Source organism: Oncorhynchus clarkii, unplaced genomic scaffold (assembly GCF_045791955.1).
Source record: "Oncorhynchus clarkii lewisi isolate Uvic-CL-2024 unplaced genomic scaffold, UVic_Ocla_1.0 unplaced_contig_8382_pilon_pilon, whole genome shotgun sequence".
In the NCBI taxonomy this organism is placed as follows: Eukaryota; Metazoa; Chordata; class Actinopteri; order Salmoniformes; family Salmonidae; genus Oncorhynchus; species Oncorhynchus clarkii.
The window spans coordinates 67,790-92,057 of record NW_027261051.1 but is presented as its reverse complement, the minus strand read 5'-3'; the positions used below and the strand labels follow the sequence as shown (position 1 = coordinate 92,057).

Here is a 24,268-nt window from a genome sequence, read left to right as displayed (position 1 = left end):
ATGACTGGTAAATAGAATGAATAGAACCTCTAACCCTGGTAATATGACTGGTAAATATAATGAATAGAACCTCTAACCCTGGTAATATGACTGGTAAATAGAATGAATAGAACCTGTAACCCTGGTAATATGACTGGTAAATAGAATGAATAGAACCTCTAACCCTGGTAAATAGAATGAATAGAACATATAACCCTGGTAATATGACTGGTAAATAGAATGAATAGAACCTCTAACCCTGGTAATATGACTGGTAAATAGAATGAATATAACCTCTAACCCTGGTAAATAGAATGAATAGAACCTATAACCCTGGTAATATGACTGGTAAATAGAATGAATAGAACCTCTAACCCTGGTAATGTGACTGGTAAATAGAATGAATAGAACCTCTAACCCTGGAAATATGACTGGTAAATAGAATGAATAGAACCTGTAACCCTGGTAATATGACTGGTAAATGGAATGAATATAACCTCTAACCCTGGTAATATGACTGGTAAATAGAATGAATAGAACCTGTAACCCTGGTAATATGACTGGTAAATAGAATGAATAGAACCTCTAACCCTGGTAAATAGAATGAATAGAACCTGTAACCCTGGTAATATGACTGGTAAATAGAATGAATAGAACCTGTAACCCTGGTCATATGACTGGTAAATAGAATGAAAAGAACCTCTAACCCTGGTAAATAGAATGAATAGAACCTGTAACCCTGGTAATATGACTGGTAAATAGAATGAATAGAACCTCTAACCCTGGTAATATGACTGGTAAATAGAAGTAATAGAACCTCTAACCCTGGTAATATGACTGGTAAATAGAATGAATAGAACCTCTAACCCTGGTAATATGACTGGTAAATAGAATGAATAGAACCTCTAACCCTGGTAATATGACTGGTAAATAGAATGAATAGAACCTCTAACCCTGGTAAATAGAATGAATAGAACTTCTAACCCTGGTAATATGACTGGTAAATAGAATGAATAGAACCTGTAACCCTGGTAAATAGAATGAATAGAACCTCTAACCCTGGTAATATGACTGGTAAATAAAATGAATAGAACCTCTAACCCTGGTAAATAGAATGAATAGAACCTGTAACCCTGGTAATATGACTGGTAAATAGAATGAATAGAACCTGTAACCCTGGTCATATGACTGGTAAATAGAATGAATAGAACCTCTAACCCTGGTAAATAGAATGAATAGAACCTGTAACCCTGGTAATATGACTGGTAAATAGAATGAATAGAACCTGTAACCCTGGTAATATGACTGGTAAATAGAATGAATAGAACCTCTAACCCTGGTAATATGACTGGTAAATAGAATGAATAGAACCTCTAACCCTGGTAATATGACTGGTAAATAGAATGAATAGAACCTCTAACCCTGGTAATATGACTGGTAAATAGAATGAATAGAACCTGTAACCCTGGTCATATGACTGGTAAATAGAATGAATAGAACCTCTAACCCTGGTAAATAGAATGAATAGAACCTGTAACCCTGGTAATATGACTGGTAAATAGAATGAATAGAACCTGTAACCCTGGTAATATGACTGGTAAATAGAATGAATAGAAACTCTAACCCTGGTAAATAGAATGAATAGAACCTCTAACCCTGGTAATATGACTGGTGAATAGAATGAATAGAACCTCTAACCCTGGTAATATGACTGGTAAATAGAATGAATAGAACCTCTAACCCTGGTAAATAGAATGAATAGAACCTCTAACCCTGGTAATATGACTGGTAAATAGAATGAATAGAACCTGTAACCCTGGTAAATAGAATGAATAGAACCTCTAACCCTGGTAATATGACTGGTAAATAAAATGAATAGAACCTCTAACCCTGGTAATATGACTGGTAAATAGAATGAATAGAACCTCTAACCCTGGTAATATGACTGGTAAATATAATGAATAGAACCTCTAACCCTGGTAATATGACTGGTAAATAGAATGAATAGAACCTGTAACCCTGGTAATATGACTGGTAAATAGAATGAATAGAACCTCTAACCCTGGTAAATAGAATGAATAGAACATATAACCCTGGTAATATGACTGGTAAATAGAATGAATAGAACCTCTAACCCTGGTAATATGACTGGTAAATAGAATGAATATAACCTCTAACCCTGGTAAATAGAATGAATAGAACCTATAACCCTGGTAATATGACTGGTAAATAGAATGAATAGAACCTCTAACCCTGGTAATATGACTGGTAAATAGAATGAATAGAACCTCTAACCCTGGAAATATGACTGGTAAATAGAATGAATAGAACCTGTAACCCTGGTAATATGGCTGGTAAATGGAATGAATAGAACCTCTAACCCTGGTAATATGACTGGTAAATAGAATGAATAGAACCTGTAACCCTGGTCATATGACTGGTAAATAGAATGAATAGAACCTCTAACCCTGGTAAATAGAATGAATAGAACCTGTAACCCTGGTAATATGACTGGTAAATAGAATGAATAGAACCTGTAACCCTGGTAATATGACTGGTAAATAGAATGAATAGAACCTCTAACCCTGGTAATATGACTGGTAAATAGAATGAATAGAACCTCTAACCCTGGTAATATGACTGGTAAATAGAATGAATAGAACCTGTAACCCTGGTAAATAGAATGAATAGAACCTCTAACCCTGGTAATATGACTGGTAAATAAAATGAATAGAACCTCTAACCCTGGTAATATGACTGGTAAATAGAATGAATAGAACCTCTAACCCTGGTAATATGACTGGTAAATATAATGAATAGAACCTCTAACCCTGGTAATATGACTGGTAAATAGAATGAATAGAACCTGTAACCCTGGTAATATGACTGGTAAATAGAATGAATAGAACCTCTAACCCTGGTAAATAGAATGAATAGAACATATAACCCTGGTAATATGACTGGTAAATAGAATGAATAGAACCTCTAACCCTGGTAATATGACTGGTAAATAGAATGAATATAACCTCTAACCCTGGTAAATAGAATGAATAGAACCTATAACCCTGGTAATATGACTGGTAAATAGAATGAATAGAACCTCTAACCCTGGTAATGTGACTGGTAAATAGAATGAATAGAACCTCTAACCCTGGAAATATGACTGGTAAATAGAATGAATAGAACCTGTAACCCTGGTAATATGACTGGTAAATGGACTGAATATAACCTCTAACCCTGGTAATATGACTGGTAAATAGAATGAATAGAACCTGTAACCCTGGTAATATGACTGGTAAATAGAATGAATAGAACCTCTAACCCTGGTAAATAGAATGAATAGAACCTGTAACCCTGGTAATATGACTGGTAAATAGAATGAATAGAACCTGTAACCCTGGTCATATGACTGGTAAATAGAATGAATAGAACCTCTAACCCTGGTAAATAGAATGAATAGAACCTGTAACCCTGGTAATATGACTGGTAAATAGAATGAATAGAACCTCTAACCCTGGTAATATGACTGGTAAATAGAATGAATAGAACCTCTAACCCTGGTAATATGACTGGTAAATAGAATGAATAGAACCTCTAACCCTGGTAATATGACTGGTAAATAGAATGAATAGAACCTCTAACCCTGGTAATATGACTGGTAAATAGAATGAATAGAACCTGTAACCCTGGTCATATGACTGGTAAATAGAATGAATAGAACCTCTAACCCTGGTAAATAGAATGAATAGAACCTGTAACCCTGGTAATATGACTGGTAAATAGAATGAATAGAACCTCTAACCCTGGTAAATAGAATGAATAGAACCTCTAACCCTGGTAATATGACTGGTAAATAGAATGAATAGAACCTCTAACCCTGGTAATATGACTGGTAAATAGAATGAATAGAACCTCTAACCCTGGTAAATAAAATGAATAGAACCACTAACCCTGGTAATATGACTGGTGAATAGAATGAATAGAACCTCTAACCCTGGTAATATGACTGGTAAATAGAATGAATAGAACCTCTAACCCTGGTAAATAGAATGAATAGAACCTCTAACCCTGGTAATATGACTGGTAAATAGAATGAATAGAACCTGTAACCCTGGTAAATAGAATGAATAGAACCTCTAACCCTGGTAAAATGACTGGTAAATAAAATGAATAGAACCTCTAACCCTGGTAATATGACTGGTAAATAGAATGAATAGAACCTCTAACCCTGGTAATATGACTGGTAAATATAATGAATAGAACCTCTAACCCTGGTAATATGACTGGTAAATAGAATGAATAGAACCTGTAACCCTGGTAATATGACTGGTAAATAGAATGAATAGAACCTCTAACCCTGGTAAATAGAATGAATAGAACCTCTAACCCTGGTAATATGACAGGTAAATAGAATGAATAGAACCTGTAACCCTGGTAATATGACTGGTAAATAGAATGAATAGAACCTATAACCCTGGTAATATGACTGGTAAATAGAATGAATAGAACCTGTAACCCTGGTAAATAGAATGAATAGAACCTCTAACCCTGGTAATATGACTGGTAAATAGAATGAATAGAACCTCTAACCCTGGTAAATAGAATGAATAGAACCTCTAACCCTGGTAATATGACTGGTAAATAGAATGAATAGAACCTCTAACCCTGGTAAATAGAATGAATAGAACCTCTAACCCTGGTAATATGACTGGTAAATAGAATGAATAGAACCTCTAACCCTGGTAAATAGAATGAATAGAACCTCTAACCCTGGTAATATGACTGGTAAATAGAATGAATAGAACCTGTAACCCTGGTAAATAGAATGAATAGAACCTCTAACCCTGGTAAAATGACTGGTAAATAAAATGAATAGAACCTCTAACCCTGGTAATATGACTGGTAAATAGAATGAATAGAACCTCTAACCCTGGTAATATGACTGGTAAATATAATGAATAGAACCTCTAACCCTGGTAATATGACTGGTAAATAGAATGAATAGAACCTGTAACCCTGGTAATATGACTGGTAAATAGAATGAATAGAACCTCTAACCCTGGTAAATAGAATGAATAGAACCTCTAACCCTGGTAATATGACAGGTAAATAGAATGAATAGAACCTGTAACCCTGGTAATATGACTGGTAAATAGAATGAATAGAACCTATAACCCTGGTAATATGACTGGTAAATAGAATGAATAGAACCTGTAACCCTGGTAAATAGAATGAATAGAACCTATAACCCTGGTAATATGACAGGTAAATAGAATGAATAGAACCTCTAACCCTGGTAATATGACTGGTAAATAGAATGAATAGAACCTCTAACCCTGGTAATATGACTGGTAAATAGAATGAATAGAACCTGTAACCCTGGTAAATAGAATGAATAGAACCTCTAACCCTGGTAATATGACTGGTAAATAGAATGAATAGAACCTCTAACCCTGGTAAATAGAATGAATAGAACCTCTAACCCTGGTAATATGACTGGTAAATAGAATGAATAGAACCTGTAACCCTGGTAATATGACAGGTAAATAGAATGAATAGAACCTCTAACCCTGGTAATATGACTGGTAAATAGAATGAATAGAACCTGTAACCCTGGTAATATGACAGGTAAATAGAATGAATAGAACCTGTAACCCTGGTAATATGACTGGTAAATAAAATTAATAGAACCTCTAACCCTGGTAAATAGAATGAATAGAACCTATAACCCTGGTAATATGACTGGTAAATAGAATGAATAGAACCTGTAACCCTGGTAAATAGAATGAATAGAACCTCTAACCCTGGTAATATGACTGGTAAATAGAATGAATAGAACCTGTAACCCTGGTAAATAGAATGAATAGAACCTGTAACCCTGGTAATATGACTGGTAAATAGAATGAATAGAACCTCTAACCCTGGTAATATGACTGGTAAATAGAATGAATAGAACCTCTAACCCTGGTAAATAGAATGAATAGAACCTCTAACCCTGGTAATATGACTGGTAAATAGAATGAATAGAACCTGTAACCCTGGTAATATGACTGGTAAATAGAATGAATAGAACCTGTAACCCTGGTAATATGACAGGTAAATAGAATGAATAGAACCTGTAACCCTGGTAATATGACTGGTAAATAGAATGAATAGAACCTCTAACCCTGGTAATATGACTGGTAAATAGAATGAATAGAACCTCTAACCCTGGTAATATGACTGGTACATAGAATGAATAGAATAGTCTGTAATGATTGATGTATTGTAACAGTCTAATGATTGATGTAATGTAACAGTCTGTAATGATTGATGTATTGTAACAGTCTGTAATGATTGATGTATTGTAACAGTCTAATGATTGATGTATTGTAACAGTCTGTAATGATTGATGTATTGTAACAGTCTGTAATGATTGATGTATTGTAACAGTCTAATGATTGATGTATTGTAACAGTCTGTAATGATTGATGTATTGTAACAGTCTAATGATTGATGTATTGTAACAGTCTAATGATTGATGTATTGTAACAGTCTGTAATGATTGATGTATTGTAACAGTCTGTAATGATTGATGTATTGTAACAGTCTGTAATGATTGATGTATTGTAACAGTCTGTAATGATTGATGTATTGTAATATAAACTACAGCCACAGGTAATATAAACTACAGCCACAGCTAATATAAACTACAGCCACAGCTAATATAAACTACAGTCACAGCTAATATAAACTACAGCCACAGCTAATATAAACTACAGCCACAGCTAATATAAACTACAGCCACAGCTAATATAAACTACAGCCACAGCTAATATAAACTACAGCCACAGCTAATATAAACTACAGCCACAGCGAATATAAACTACAGCCACAGCTAATATAAACTACTACCACAGCTAATATAAACTACTACCACTGCTAATATAAACTACTACCACTACTACTAAACACTACTGCTACAACTAATAAACACTACAACAAATAAACACTACCACCACAACTAATAAACACTACAACTAATAAACACTACCGCAACAACTAATAAACACTACCGCTACAACTAATAAACACTACCGCTACAACTAATAAACACTACCGCTACAACTAATAAACACTACAACAAAGAAACACTACCGCTACAACTAATAAACAATACCGCTACAGCTAATAAACACTACAACAAATAAACACTACCGCTACAACTAATAAACACTACCGCCACAACTAATATACACTACCGCTACAACTAATAAACACTACCGCTACAACTAATAAACACTACCGCTCCAAATAAACACTACCGCTACAACTAATAAACACTACCGTCACAACTAATAAACACTACCGCCACAACTAATAAACACTACCGCCACAACTAATAAACACTACCGCTACAACTAATAAACACTACCGCTACAACTAATAAACACTACAACTAATAAACACTACCGCTACAACTAATAAACACTACAACTAATAAACACTACCGCTACAACTAATAAACACTACAACTAATAAACACTACCGCTACAACTAATAAACACTACCGCTACAACTAATAAACACTACCGCCACAACTAATAAACACTACCGCTCCAACTAATAAACACTACCGCTCCAACTAATAAACACTACCGCTCAAACTAATAAACACTACCGCTACAACTAATAAACACTACAACTAATAAACACTACCGCTACAACTAATAAACACTACAACTAATAAACAATACCGCTACAACTAATAAACACTACAACTAATAAACACTACCGCTACAACTAATAAACACTACCGCCACAACTAATAAATACTACCGCCACAACTAATAAACACTACCGCTACAACTAATAAACACTACCGCTCCAACTAATAAACACTACCGCTACAACTAATAAACACTACCGCTACAACTAATAAACACTACAACTAATAAACACTACCGCTACAACTAATAAACACTACAACTAATAAACACTACCTCTACAACTAATAAACACTACCGCTCCAACTAATAAACACTACCGCTACAACTAATAAACACTACAACTAATAAACACTACCGCTACAACTAATAAACACTACAACTAATAAACACTACCGCTACAACTAATAAACACTACAACTAATAAACACTACCGCTACAACTAATAAACACTACCGCTACAACTAATAAACACTACCGCTACAACTAATAAACACTACCGCTACAACTAATAAACACTACAACTAATAAACACTACCGCTACAACTAATAAACACTACCGCTCCAACTAATAAACACTACAACTAATAAACACTAACCGCTACAACTAATAAACACTACCGCTACAACTAATAAACACTACCGCTACAACTAATAAACACTACCGCTACAACTAATAAACACTACAACTAATAAACACTACCGCTACAACTAATAAACACTACAACTAATAAACACTACCTCTACAACTAATAAACACTACCGCTCCAACTAATAAACACTACCGCTACAACTAATAAACACTACAACTAATAAACACTACCGCTACAACTAATAAACACTACAACTAATAAACACTACCGCTACAACTAATAAACACTACAACTAATAAACACTACCGCTACAACTAATAAACACTACCGCTACAACTAATAAACACTACCGCTACAACTAATAAACACTACCGCTACAACTAATAAACACTACAACTAATAAACACTACCGCTACAACTAATAAACACTACCGCTCCAACTAATAAACACTACAACTAATAAACACTAACCGCTACAACTAATAAACACTACCGCTACAACTAATAAACACTACCGCCACAACTAATAAACACTACCGCCACAACTAATAAACACTACCGCCACAACTAATAAACACTACCGCCACAACTAATACACTACAGCCACAGCTAATAAACACTACCGCTAAAACTAATAAACACTACCGCCACAACTAATAAACACTACCGCCACAACTAATAAACACTACCGCTACAACTAATAAACACTACCGCCACAACTAATAAACACTACAGCCACAGCTAATAAACACTACCGCCACAGCTAATAAACACTACCGCTACAACTAATAAACACTACCGCCACAACTAATAAACACTACCGCCACAACTAATAAACACTACCGCCACAACTAATAAACTACAACTAATAAACACTACAACTAATAAACACTACCACCACAACTAATAAACACTACCGCTACAACTAATAAACACTACCGCCACAACAAATAAACACTACCGCTACAACTAATAAACACTACCGCTACAACTAATAAACACTACCGCCACAACTAATAAACACTACCACTACAACTAATAAACACTACCGCCACAACTAATAAACACTACCGCCACAACTAATAAACACTACCGCTACAACTAATAAACACTACCGCCACAACTAATAAACACTACAGCCACAGCTAATAAACACTACCGCCACAGCTAATAAACACTACCGCTACAACTAATAAACACTACCGCCACAACTAATAAACACTACCGCCACAACAAATAAACACTACCGCTACAACTAATAAACACTACCGCCACAACTAATAAACACTACCGCCACAACAAATAAACACTACCGCCACAACTAATAAACACTACCACTACAACTAATAAACACTACCACCACAACTAATAAACACTACCGCTACAACTAATATACACTACCGCCACAACAAATAAACACTACCGCTACAACTAATAAACACTACCGCTACAACTAATAAACACTACCGCCACAACTAATAAACACTACCACTACAACTACTAAACACTACCGCTACAACTAATAAACACTACCGCCACAACTAATAAACACTACCGCTACAACTAATAAACACTACCGCTACAACTAATAAACACTACCGCTACAACTAATAAACACTACCGCTACAACTAATAGACACTACCGCTACAACTAATAAACACTACCGCTCCAACTAATAAACACTACCGCTAATAAACACTACAACTAATAAACACTACCGCTACAACTAATAAACACTACAACTAATAAACACTACCGCCACAACTAATAAACACTACCGCCACAACTAATAAACACTACAACTAATAAACACTACTGCTACAACTAATAAACACTACCGCTACAACTAATAAACACTACCGCTACAACTAATAAACACTACCGCCACAAATTATTAAACACTACCGCCACAACTAATAAACACTACCGCTACACCTAATAAACACTACCGCTACAACTAATAAACACTACCGCTACAACTAATAAACTACAACTAATAAACACTACAACTAATAAACACTACAGCTAATAAACACTACAACTAATAAACACTACAGCAAATAAACACTACCGCTACAACTAATAAACACTACAACTAATAAACACTACAACTAATAAACACTACAACTAATAAACACTACCACTCCAGCTAATAAACACTACAACTAATAAACACTACCGCTACAACTAATAAACACTACCGCCACAACTAATAAACACTACCGCTACAACTAATAAACACTACAACTAATAAACACTACCACCACAACTAATAAACACTACAACTAATAAACACTACAACTAATAAACACTACCGCCACAACTAATAAACACTACAACTAATAAACACTACCGCCACAACTAATAAACACTACAACTAATAAACACTACCGCTACAACTAATAAACACTACAACTAATAAACACTACAACTAATAAACACTGCAACTAATAAACACTACCGCCACAACTAATAAACACTACCGCTACAACTAATAAACACTACCGCTACAACTAATAAACACTATAACTAGTAAACACTACAACTAATAAACACTACCGCCACAACTAATAAACACTACCACTACAACTAATAAACACTACCGCTACAACTAATAAACACTACCGCTACAACTAATAAACACTACCACTAATAAACACTACCGCTACAACTAATAAACACTACCGCTACAACTAATAAACACTACCGCTACAACTAATAAACACTATAACTAGTAAACACTACAACTAATAAACACTACAACTACTAAACACTACCGCCACAACTAATAAACACTACCACTACAACTAATAAACACTACCGCTACAACTAATAAACACTACCACTACAACCAATAAACACTACCGCCACAACTAATAAACACTACCGCTCCAGCTAATATACACTACTGCCACAACTAATAAACACTACCGCCAGAACTAATAAACACTACCGCCACAACTAATAAACACTACAACTAATAAACACTACAACTAATAAACACTACCACTCCAGCTAATAAACACTACAACTAATAAACACTACCGCTACAAGTAATAAACTACAACTAATAAACTACAACTAATAACAGATGACACAAACAACGGGATTTGTTAGCCTTTTCATGCCCTGCCTCCTCTCCACTTACTGATATCTGAACAAGAGAGCCTCATTGAAATTGCAACAAGTGGTTCTGTGAAAATTGAATTTAAATCAGAAGCCACTGCCATATTTCTGGATAGGGCTGCACTCAGAGTATCCTGCCTTGGCAAATCGCTCTGTTAAGACACTGATGCCCTTTGCAACCACGTTCCTATGTGAGAGCGGAGTCTCAGTTCTCACTAGCATGAAAACTAAATACAGGTATAGACTGTGTGTGGAAAATGATTTAACACTGAGACTCTCTCCAATACAACCCAACATTGCAGAGTTATATGCATCCTTTCAAGCACACCCTTCTCATTCACCTGTGGTGAGTTGTTCACAATTTTTGATTAACAAATAAGGTTTTATAAGTATAATATATTATTATTTGTGCCCTGGTCCTAAAAGAGCTCTTTGTCACTTCCCACGAGCCGGTTTGTGACAAAAACTCACACTCATTCTTATGTTTAATAAATGTATTGTATAGTGTGTGTGTGTGTGGCAGGCTTATAATGATGGGGAAAAACAACATTTGAGAGTCCGCTGCTCCTGGTACCACTGTGCTAGAGGTAATAACATTAGTAGTAGAGGTAATAACATTAGTAGACCACTTTATACATGTGGGTTCCAGTCCATCTAGACCTGCTCCTGTAATTCATTTCATTGAGGAGATGCAGTACAGTGCCTTGCAAAAGTATTCATCCCTCTTGTTGTTTTTCCTATTTTGTTGCATTACAACCTGTAATTTAAATTGATTTTTATTTGGATTTCATGAAATGGACGTACACAAAATTGTCCAAATTGGTGAAGTGAAATGAAAAAAAAATGTTTCAAAAAATGTGAAAAGTAGTGCATGCATATGTATTCACCCCCTTTACTATGAAGCCCCTAAATTAGATCTGGTGCAACCAATTACCTTCAGAAGTCACAGAATTAGTTAAATAAAGTCCACCTGTGTGCAATCTAAGTGTCACATGATCTGTCACATGATCTCAGTATATATATACACCTGTCCCGAAAGGTCCCAGAGTCTGCAACACCACTGAGCAAGGGGCACCACCAAGCAAGTGGCACCATGAAGACTAATGAGCTCTCCAAACAGGTCAGGGACCAAGTTGTGGAGAAGTACAGATCAGGGTTGGATTATGAAAAAATATCCGAAACTTTGAACATCCCGCGGAGCACCATTAAATCTATTATTTAAAAAATGTAAAGAATATGGCACCACAACAAACCTGCCAAGAGAGGGCCATCCACCAAAACCCTCGGACCAGGCAAGGAGGGCAGTAACCAGAGATACAACAAAGAGACCAAAGATAACCCTGAAGAAGCTGCAAAGCTCCACAGCGGAGATTGGAGTATCTGTCCATAGGACCACTTTAAGCCGTACACTCCACAGAACTGGGCTTTACGGAAGAGTGGCCTGACAAAAGCCATCGCTTAAAGAACGTTTGGTGTGAGAGACTCCCCTAACATATGGAAGAAGATACTCTGGTCAAATGAAACTAAAATGTAGCTTTTTGGCCATCAAGGAAAACACTGTCTGGCGCAAACCCAACACCTCTCGTCACCCCGAGAACACCATCACCATGACGGTGCCACCATCAGCATGGTGGTGGCAGCATCATGCTGTGGGGATGTTTTTCCATCGGCGGGGATTGAGAAACTGGTCATAATTGAAGGAATGATGAATGGCGCTAAATACAGGGAAATTCTTGAGGGAAACCGGTTTCAGTCTTCCAGAGGTTTGAGACTGGGACGGAGGTTCACCTTCCAGCAGGACAATGACCCTAAGTCTACTGCTAAAGCAACACTCAAGTGGTTAAAGGGGAAACATTTAAATGTCTTGAAATGGCCTAGTCAAAGCCCAGACCTCAATCCAATTGAGAATCCCCCCCCCCAAAAAAAAAATCCCTTTTAATTCCAGGTTGTAATGCAACAAAATAGGAAAAACGCCAAGGGGGGTGAATACTTTCACAAGCCACTGTATTTACTTGGCTTAATCTTTCTTAATCTTTCTAAAGTGAGATGTCTGATTTGGGGTGTTGGTCTCCTCAGAAAGTATTCTGACCGATTCCACATTTTGTTGCAGCCTGAACTGAAAATGGATTAAAAAAATTAAAAACAAGTTTTTGCAAATTTATTAAAAATGAAATACAGAAGTATCTAATTTACACAAATATTCACACCGCAAGTCAATACATGTTTAAATCACCTTTGGCAGCAATTACAGCTGTGAGTCTTTCTAAGTCTCTAAGAGCTTTGTATATCTGGATTGTATAATACTTGCACATTAATATTTTTTTTTAAATCTTCAAACTCTGTCAAATTGGTTGTTGTTCATTGCTAGACAGCCATTTTCAAGTCCTGCCATAGATTTTCAAGATTATTTAAGTCAAAACTGTACCCAGGCAACTCAGGAACATTCAATGTCATCTTGGTAAACAACTCCAGTGTATTTTTGGCCTTGTGTTTTAAGTTATTGTCCTGATGAAAGGTTAATTTGTCTCCCAGTGTCTGCTGGAAAGCAGACTGAATCAGGTTTTCCTCTAGGATTTCACCTGTGCTTAGCTCTATTCCGTTTCCTTTTATCCCAAAAAAACTCCCTAGTCTTGCCAATGACAAGCATACCCATAAAATGATGCAGAGTGGTACATAGCCAGGTTAACACCCCTACTCTTACGATAAGTGCCATAGGATCTTTAGTGACCTCAGAGTCAGGACACCAGTTTAACGTCCCATCTGAAAGACGACGCCCTACACAGGGCAATGTCCCCAATCACTGCCCTGGGGCTTTGGGATATTTTTTTAGACCAGAGGAAAGAGTGCCTCCTACTTGCCCTCCAACGACACTTCCAGCAGCATCTGGTCATATCACTTTGTATTCAGGACATACAGATCATTTATTTGACACATTTTTTGCAGTTTTACTTTAGTGCCTTATTGCAAACAGGATTTTTTTCTGTACAGGATTCTTTCTTTTCACTCTGTCATTTAGGTTAGTATTGTGGGGTAACTCCTCAGTTTTCTCCTATCACAGCCATTAAACTCATGGCGAAATCCCTTTGTTGCCGGATAGGAAGGAAACCGCTGAGTTAGGAAGGACGCCTGTATCTTTGTAGTGACTAGTGAGTAGTGGTGAGCAATTAACAGTTTGTTTTTTGGTGTTGTTATTAAACAACTAATTCACCATTGTAGTTAATTAATTTGTTAAATTACTTGAATTCCATTTAGTTTAGTGTTTTGTTTGTGAGCTCAATGTGCCATTTCTCTTGAGAGAAATCAAATCATTCACCAGATAAAATCAACTTAGGAACTATGTGGGACGCTGGGCTGAAGGGAGTTGTAGTTTTCACTGAGCAAACATTCAATCTAGTTCAGCATAGAAACGCGGTAATTAACTACAATGACCATAATCCACGGATGCATAAGATGGGGATACACTTTTACACCTGCTACGTTAGGTTAGAAACACAAAAACCGCATAAGAGACTAATGTACACAGTACAAAGACGAGAGAGAGAGGTGAAAGTATGCCTTATCTACTTGGAAGAACTAGTAAAATGATTTTGTCAGACAACTCTGCAGCATGCTAAGGCCTAGCTAAATAGGATGACAGACAGTACAGTATGGGGAGCACAGAGATAACGATGTCTAGCTGCTTGGATGCTACAACCTTAGCAGAGATGGGATGATGACTACAGACAGTACAGTATGGGGAGCACAGAGATAACGATGTCTGGCTGATTGGATGCTACAACCTTAGCAGAGATGAGATGATGACTACAGACAGTACAGTATGGGGAGCACAGAGATAACGATGTCTGGCTGATTGGATGCTACAACCTTAGCAGAGATGAGATGATGACTACAGACAGTACAGTATGGGGAGCACAGAGATAACGATGTCTGGCTGATTGGATGCTGCAACCTTAGCAGAGATGAGATGATGACTTTAATAAGGAATGAAAAATAATGAAGTCAAATTTAAAAACGACTGATATATTTTAGAATTTCATAGTACTTTTCTACATTTTCTACATTTCTATTGATGTTTACTCAATGTGGACCTGACAGAGACAATGGAATATTTTCAATGTTTTGGCAATTGAATGTTCACAATTTGGGGATTTGGAATTTCCATTAAAAGACTCAAATTATTTATGTCATTTTTCCGTAATGCATTGAATGTTTAAAAAATGTATATAAAATCGGGAAAAAAAGCATGATTGTTTTGAAATAATTCAAACGAAATTGAACAGACTAAGAAAAGCACTAATCACTCAGCACTATGACTGGGTTGTTTAAACACCATCCAAAGTGTAGTTAATAACTTCACCATGCTCAAAGAGATATTCAATGTCTGCTCTTTAAAAATGTTTACCCATATACCAACAGGTTCCATTCTTTACGAGGCATTGGAAAACCTCCCTGGTCTTTGTGGTTGAATCTGTGTTTGAAATTCACTGCTCGACTGAGGAACCTTAGAGATAATTGTATGTGTGGGGGCACAGAGAAGAAGCAGTCATTCAAAAAATCACGTTAAACACTATTATTGCACACAGAGTCCATGAAACTTATGTGACTTGTTTAAGCACTGTTTTACTCCTGAACTTATCCAGGCTTGCTATAACAAAGGAGTTTGAACGCTTACTGACTTAAAGACATTTCATCTTTTCATTTGTAACAAAATAATAATAATAATAACATAATTCCTCTTTAACATTATGGGGCATCGTGTGTAGGTCAGTGATTCCAAATGTCAATTGAATCCATTTTATATTCAGGCCATAACACTACAAAAAATGTGTGTAAAGCCAAGGGGTGTGACTACTTCCTGAAGGCACTGTATACCCCAGCATTGGTGGAATTGTGGGTGAAATGATTATCTGATGTAACATATATTGATGTAATAGATTAAAACATCAGCTATATCTGCCGGTTCTTAAATGACACGGTGGTTTAGGATTATTTCGCTGAATAGGTTGATTATTTGAACGTATTTAAAAGTTATTTGTGTATTTCCAGAACTGCTGTGGATTTCTTTGTTATTTTATTTTGTAAGACTATATAGGAGCTGTGTTTGCCGGTTTATGTGTTGTCTGTCAAGGCTTGTTTTTACTTGTTTTGTACACTAGAGGGCACTATATGTTGGGGTCAAGGGTCGCTGATCGTGTGTGTGTGTGTGTGTGTGTGTGTGTGTGTGTGTGTGTGTGTGTGTGTGTGTATGTGTGTGTGTGTGTGTGTGTGTGTGTGTGTGTGTGTGTGTGTGTGTGTGTATATATAGGAAGGGTTTAGCACAGATGAGAGGAGAGCACATGCAGAGACAGAGACAGCTTATAGAATGTACCTTTTCTATAGGAATATGTGTTTTGGAGCTATTTATATTTTATATACGCAATAAATGGGAAGTTCACCTGAAAAGAGTAACGTTTGGAAAGCTGATTCTTGTGGCCGTGTTATGGACAGCTCTCTCCTGTGGCTTTTCATATGACAATCACCACTACATTATCTCTTTTATGGATAACAAGTCCTCAATATTTACATTTTTACATTGTCTTGAATAAATCAATAATTTGGGTGGTGCTTTAGGTATGTTAATTTTCTATATATAGTAGATGATGGAATGATCACTGAAGCAGTCTGGAGGAACACCTGAATTTAGAATCCTGACAGGACGTGTCACCAAGAGCCAACAGAGGCAAAGTCCCATTAGAAATGTGTTGGTTGATTCTCGTTGGTTCTTCAATTAATTGAGTAAAATACATATTTTCAGTCGTTTTTCTATCCTTAGCAGAGGATTTATCTAGCCAATTCTTATTAAAGTCACCTGAAATAATACAATCATTTGACCAATGGATTGAATTAACACTGGTGATAATATTGTAATGGAGTCTACTAGGGCTATGGTTATGTTATGTCTTTTCTGAGTATTTAGCTAAAATTCACTATGATTGTGTTTATTTTTCACTTTGAAGGTAAACTTTCTGTACTGATACAATTCCCTCCCCAGTCATTCCAAATGCGGAAGCTTATCCCTTGTAGTGATGAACGATTGGTTATTTCTGAACGTTCGCTTGACCTGCTAGTCAGTCCAAAGCGGACATATTTTTATGCCTGGCAATCAACAAATGTTTAAAACACACGTTTACAAGTCTAATTTCTGGCAGCTGCAATAAGTCCCCTACGCAGAACGAGACGTGAATGAGAGGCTTGTAGAATCTTGACTCTTTCATGTTTTCAGTTGATCGTTCGCCGGTAGGGAGTCCTGCATGCTCGGGGCATTACCGACTCAAATGACAGCCTCAAATGTACTAAATGAGTCGAAAGATTAGTCATTTTGACTGAACGATTGGAAAAGATCAGAGTCAGGAAAAAGAGAGACTTCCATCACTAGTCCCTTGTTGAATAGTGGCACAAAGGGTTATGGGATATTAGAATCCTTGTCTTAACCTGTATATTATTAACCTAGATCTATTGCTGCCTGGTATTGTGATGCAATCATTTCCATGGTAATGTAGAATGTTCATTTAAAATGATCATGCAACGGAATGCATTTCGGTTGAATCAACAAATCACAGCACATGTTTTAATTCCTGCTTTGTTGCTATGGGTGTACTTGCAATGACCGCCAGTCCACCCATTATGCCATCATTGACTGGAATGGGGACTCCCATTCTATTCATTCTATTTCTATGGCAGCACATGCTCCAATCAGGAGTGGAGGACATATGCTTATTTGTTTTGCTATTTTAGCTGGCCAATTGCCATCATCCAAAATTCCAAGACTGTCACAGTCCTACACTTGAATGAACTGTTCACTCCCTCTTACTGAGTAAACGTTGCAAACAGGCAACAACACACTTTTGCGTTAATAGAAACAAACCGTTTGCCTATGTTGCATCAAATACATTGTGGAAAAACCAAATGAAGAAAGTGGGACTCACAAGCAGAAATAACTTCTTATAGCCAACCTTCAGAAACCCCACCGCAAGTCCCCTTCCTCTGTGTGCGTGGGGGGAGGAGGAAGAGAGAGAGAGAGAGAGAGAGAGAGAGTCAAGCTGCTACATTGGAAGCAAGAGGAAGGCAGAAGTCATAAAATGACTCACTTAGTTTTCCATTGGAGTGAATTCCACTGAGAGAAAGCAGAAGTAGTAAACAGCTAGTGTTGGTTTCAGCACCATACCGTTTATCTACTAACTGCACCCTCTTCGTCACCTCACAACTCATTACAGAAACGAGGAAGTAAAGAAAGGAAAACATTCTGTGACAGTAGTGGACATGCCAAGGTGGCCTTGAAAAGCTCTTGCTACTGTATCAGTGAACATTAGCTCATTCTTGAAACGACTTCCAAAAAGAGAGGTCTGAACAGAAACAGATGTGCATGCATGTTCTGTTGTCGGATTCTGTTTGAATGCTGGACAAAATGTCCTCAGTAGTAGATGATTACGTTTTCTAATGCAATCTGTGATGGGGAATGAGGCTTTAGGAGGCTTTTTCCCCATTCTAGTAATACTATTTCTATGTTCCAGAAGAGGATAGAAACAGAGAGCTGTGCATGCATGTTCTGTGATGAGTGAGTGAGTGAGTGAGGTAGGTAGGTAGCGGTACCCATTGCTTTCTCCGTCCTTAAGCAGGTAGAGATGGTGCTTGTTGGTCTGCAGCTTGGATGCACTTGTGATTGGGGCTGTCAAGTATTGGGCCTGGGGAAAGACAATAGAGTGAATGAAACCAGAGCCTACGGCAACACAAATAGGACACAGCACGAACCCAACCACCCACAGTAGCTTGGCTACACACCTTGGCTGAGGCTCTTCCAAGTTCATCAATGACTGCTGCAATTTGGGGTTGGGGATCTGACCTATATTAAAGAATTTTCAAAAAAAGAAAAAGAGGAGAAATGTGAAGAGAGGAGATAGGGAGGTTTGATTCATTTCATACTGTAACAGCGAACCAATCAGGGACAGCTTTCCACACAGTGATGGAACTTCTCTAGGCTTCCGAGTGCTTTATAAACACTCCTCTTTCCTACAACGGCCGAAGACGTAACATGCTTTTCCCCAAAAAAAACACCAAGCAGGGAGAACAGTCACTAACTGTGTCGTTGAGGCGTGTGTTGATACTGATTGGAACGAAAGGAAGAAAAAAAAAGGCATCGCTGCTCTCAGATCAGCTTTCTCCATTCAAAGTATTACCTTAACATTAGAATTATTCCACAATACTGACGACGGATCAGCTCCTAGAGAGTTATTATCACCTAATGGCTTATATTCTTGTTCGGTATATATACACGGGAGAAGGCAGAATGGCCTTCGGAAAGTATTCAGCCCCTTGACTTTTTTTCACATTTTGTTAGGTTACAGCCTTATTCTAAAATGGATTAAATAGTTTTATTCCCTCATCAATCCAGACACACACACAATACCCTTATAATTACAAAGCATAGACTGTTATTTTTTTATACTAATTCATTAAAAATTCAAAATCTGAAATATCACATTTACATAAGTATTCAGACCCTTTACTCAGTACTTTGTTGAAGCACCTTCGGCAGCGATTACAGTCTCGAGTCTTCTTGAGTATGACACGACAAGCTTGGCACGCCTGTATTTGTGGAGTGTCTCCTATTCCTCTCTGCAGATCCTCTCAAGCTCTGTTAGGTTGGATGGGGAACGTTGCTGCTCAGGTATTTTCAGGTCTCTTCATAGATGTTTGATAGGGTTCAAGTCCGGGCTCTGGCTGTGCCACTCGAGGACATTCAGAGACTTGTCCAGAAGCCACTCCTGCGTTGTCTTGGCTGTGTGCTTAGGGTCGTTGTCCTGTTGGAAGGTGAACCTTCGCCCCAGTCTGAGGTCCTGAGCACTCTGGAGAAGCTTTTCATCAAGGATCTCTGTACTTTGCTCCGTTCCCTGCTGCTGAAAATCATCCCCACAGCATGATGCTGCTACCACCATGCTTCACCGTAGGGGTGATGCCAGGTTTCCTCCAGATGTGACACTTGGCATTCAGGCCAAAGAGTTCAATCTTGGTTTCATCAGACCTGAAAATCTTGTTTCTCATGGTCTGAGAGTCTTTAGGTGCCTTTTGGTGTTGGATTTATGGAACGTATGCATCAGACTGTATGTGTAGACGACTTGACAGAAATGGTAGCAGAAGGTGAATGTTGAACTGTTGTTGCACACACATCCAGATGACTGCTGCGTCCTGTTTGGTGCCGCTGTCGGTGTGCTTGAGGCGTAACGCCCAGGAAGCTCAGATTCAAATTCCCATTAAACAGCTTTGCAAGCGTTTTAATAATGTCAAAATAAGTTATTTTCTCACCAAATATGGAGTTTCGCTGAGCAACTTTCTTTAAATGTATCCCCGTTACGGCCGGTATGTACTTCCAATTTATACCTTTTTTTAGAAGTGAATAATGGCAGTAAATGAAAATAGTTGCTCAGCAAAACTCCATATTTGGTGAGAAACATATTTTGACATTAAAACGCTTGCAGAGACGTCTAATGGGAATTTGAATTGGAGCATCCTTGGGCATTAGAGACATCTGGGCGGCAGGTAGCCTAGTGGTTAGAGCGTTGGACGGTTGCAAGATCGAATCCCCGAGCTGATAAGGTCTGTCGTTCTGCCCCTGAACAAGGCAGTTAACCCACTGTTCCTAGGCAGTCATTTGAAAATAAGATTTTTTTCTTAACTGACTTGCCTAGTTAATTAAATAAAGGAGAAAAAACTCAGGCATAGATACTGGGACAGGTCCCTGGAGATCTATAGACAGGTTGGCTGACACCAAAATGATGCTTGCTCATTGATGTGGCCGGAAGCCGTGCGTCGTTATGATTCTGAACCGTCAGATAGCTACCAACAATGACAAGAAGCTGCCTTGTGGTAGCTCGTTGCATCTTGTTATTGATACCCATAAAACCTAGCTGTCAAACAAGGAAATGGTTCCAATAATTTTTCCCCATAGGGGACTTTAGAAACGCTTAAAATAATGTCTGTGTTTGGTGTAGTTTTACCCTGACGTGACGTTTTGTTAACAGTGTAAATCAATTTAGGACAAGAAAAAAAAAAAAGGAAACGCTAATTAGCTGCTAATGTGGCTTTCATAAAGAACTACAAATCCCATGATGATCTGGATGAGATTACCGAATGAGGTAAAGGGAGGTAACTATCTAATGCTAGCTACATTTTGTAATTAGTAAATTGGCTACACTTCTTTAAATTGACAATTCCGTGAACTGTCTCGTGCATGTTTTATATTGACAATACCTGTTAACAAAAGTGCCAGCAAAAGATGACGTGCTAGAGCTTGCAGGGATTTTTTTGGTCTTGCGTAGCCGATGTGAAATGGCTAGCTAGTTAGCGGTGGGGCGCGCTAGTAGCGTTTCAATCGGTGACGTCACTTGCTCTGAGACCTTGAAGTAGTTGTTCCCCTTGCTATACAAGGGCGGCGGCTTTTGTGGAGCGATGGGTAACGGTGCTGTGAGGGTGACTGTTGACGTGTGCAGAGCGTCCCTGGTTCGGGGCGAGGGGACGGACGTAGAAGTCTGTACTCTTACACTTGCATGATGTCTACTTTGATTATAATTAGCATGTTCAAATCAGGGAGTAAATAGAGCCAAATTTATTGTTAAGTCACCTTGTCCAAGAGAGATTTCCATGGTTATCAAAATGTCACTCCGGGGTAAGCCTACACGAAACACAGCCCTTATTATAAGTGTTTTTAAAATTCCCTTTTGGAAAAATGAATAATGGGAAAACGCTTGGAACCATTTCCTTGTTTGACCGCTAGGTTTTATGGGCATTATGACACCTCCACTGTGGGGCTCTATTGATCTCAAGTGTATTTTAAAGTATTGGTCTGATATGGTAGCCTAGTGTTTCATACTGCTTAGTGATCTTTTATCCAAAATGTTAGAATATAAATGTTGGTTACATATAGGCTTTATAGCCAGTGTGTCACTTTGCATTAGCATGCTGGGGAAGGGATTGAATGATTAGTAGAAACTCGGACATTTCTGACATGCTAACTTTTTGAATGCGGCATGTGTATTACAAGCAGTTCAGCGAGTCTGAAATGTCCTTTTCTTGTGGTGCTTTCAAGACAACTGGGAACTCGAGAGAAAACATTAGGTTAAATTCACATTGTATCTTCAGTTCGGAAAGTCCGTTTTATAAAAGATGCACAAGTTTCTGACTTGGAATTCCCGAATTCCTGACAATTCAAAACGATTTTTCACAGTTGTCTTAAAAACACACTGAAGTCTAAAGTCTGAGATTTCCTAAATCCCAGTTGTTTTTAACGCTCCACTAGTTCAGACTAGCACATGAACACCGCATATCGATACACTATTGACGTCATGCACAACTGTATTGGGTTGACAGGGCGGATGCTCTCTGCAATCATGTTGTAAAGAACATCACATGTAGCCAGAGGTCGTAAACTTTGCTTCAAACATTTTTTTTGCATATAATCTGCCAAATGAAAATAATTATGCTAAATGAAAAGCTGTTCTGGCTGCTGAAAACGATAAGCCTAACGTTACCTTCCCAGCGATTTTCCACCTGCAATTAGGTTTTGGTCCAAAACTGTAATCGTTTCAGGGAAAAGATGGTTTACATCAAAAGTGGTTTCCATATTCTTTGAAAGGCGGCTATCTCGGAGTATAAAAACAGTTTTCCCGCAGGTGTTACTGCTCGCTAACGTGGGGGTAGGCTAGCCAGCTAGAGATTTCGGCTAAACAATATCACTGCTGTTAGCAAAGCTAACTAACGACGATAGCAACATTGGCCACTGAAGACACACTGTAATTGCAATATGATTTTACAGTCACTAAAAACCATGTTATCAATTGCCTACGAGCTACAGTATCAAAAGGCCGACCAAGCAGTGGTAATAATGTATCAATCCTGTCCGTCTATCCATTGTGTGTCTGTTGTGGACTGGAGCCACTCCCAGGTTACCCAATACCATAGTACAACCAAAAACACGGCCCACCATTTTCTGAAAACCTAGTCTACTAAAACGTTCAAAATTCAAAACATGTAAATTTAACAATAGCAACATACACAAGACTTTAAAATGCTTCGATTGAAAATCCGTATTAGTTCGTGTGACGCAGCCTGAAATTAAATATGTGCATTTATACATTGCACTACGGTAAATGTTTCCGGGCTCTCTTTTTTTCGATAACGTGGTTAGGAAAGCCTATGTGAACAAGCCCAGAGCATTCTAACATTCGCACCTGTTCTCTGTCGTCAAAGGTCGCTGCAAGATGCTATTTTTTGTTGTTGTTGATAGACTGTCGGGTAAGGGGTTATTGTCTGTCCACAAAAAAAAACATTATAATACAGTAGTGTTTGTTTCCACAAACTATAAAGTCAAATGTATCCATTTAGCATAGGCTAAGGGATTGTCAATCTGAGACCAAATAATTTAATTATATAGTGATATGTAATATAATTGATAAAGGCCTTACTGTATCAAGCCAATGCACCAGCAACTGCCTGACTTTGGAAGATATCATAATATTACGTATTGCAGATGAGCAGGCACCTAGAATGTGTTATTGCTCTGTTCTATATTGTGCCAGTAGCCCTTAGCCATGTCAGTAAAAAAAATGACATTTGAGGTGGTATACTCCTCAATCACCGGCTTCATCAATAAGTGCATCGAAGACGTTGTCCCCACAGTGACCGTACGTACATTTCCCAACCAGAAGCCAAGGAGTGGGACACTAATCCGGACGCTTATAAGAAATCCCGCTATGCCCTCAGAGAAACCATCAAACAGGCAAAACCAGTCAATATAACAAGAGTTGAAGAGTAAAGTTATTCATTTTCTGAGT

The 24,268-nt window shown here is 37.7% G+C and overlaps 1 protein-coding gene across 7 annotated transcripts in view; it reads right to left on the bottom strand.

Annotated features, from left to right (window-relative positions):
- The window catches only part of LOC139403950 (alpha-tubulin N-acetyltransferase 1-like), a 65,899-nt gene extending 42,548 nt beyond the window's left edge, over positions 1-23,351 (bottom strand). For all 7 annotated transcript variants that reach the window (XM_071147157.1, XM_071147161.1, XM_071147160.1 and 4 more), the window contains exons 1-4: positions 22,967-23,351; positions 19,224-19,284; positions 19,035-19,126; positions 18,371-18,428 (exon numbers count right to left, since the gene is read on the bottom strand). In XM_071147157.1, the coding sequence (XP_071003258.1) occupies positions 18,371-18,428; positions 19,035-19,126; positions 19,224-19,284; positions 22,967-23,058 (303 nt within the window). In that variant the 5' untranslated portion in view covers positions 23,059-23,351. The remainder of the gene's footprint in view (positions 1-18,370; positions 18,429-19,034; positions 19,127-19,223; positions 19,285-22,966) is intronic.
- Between the last annotated feature and the right edge of the window lie 917 nt (positions 23,352-24,268).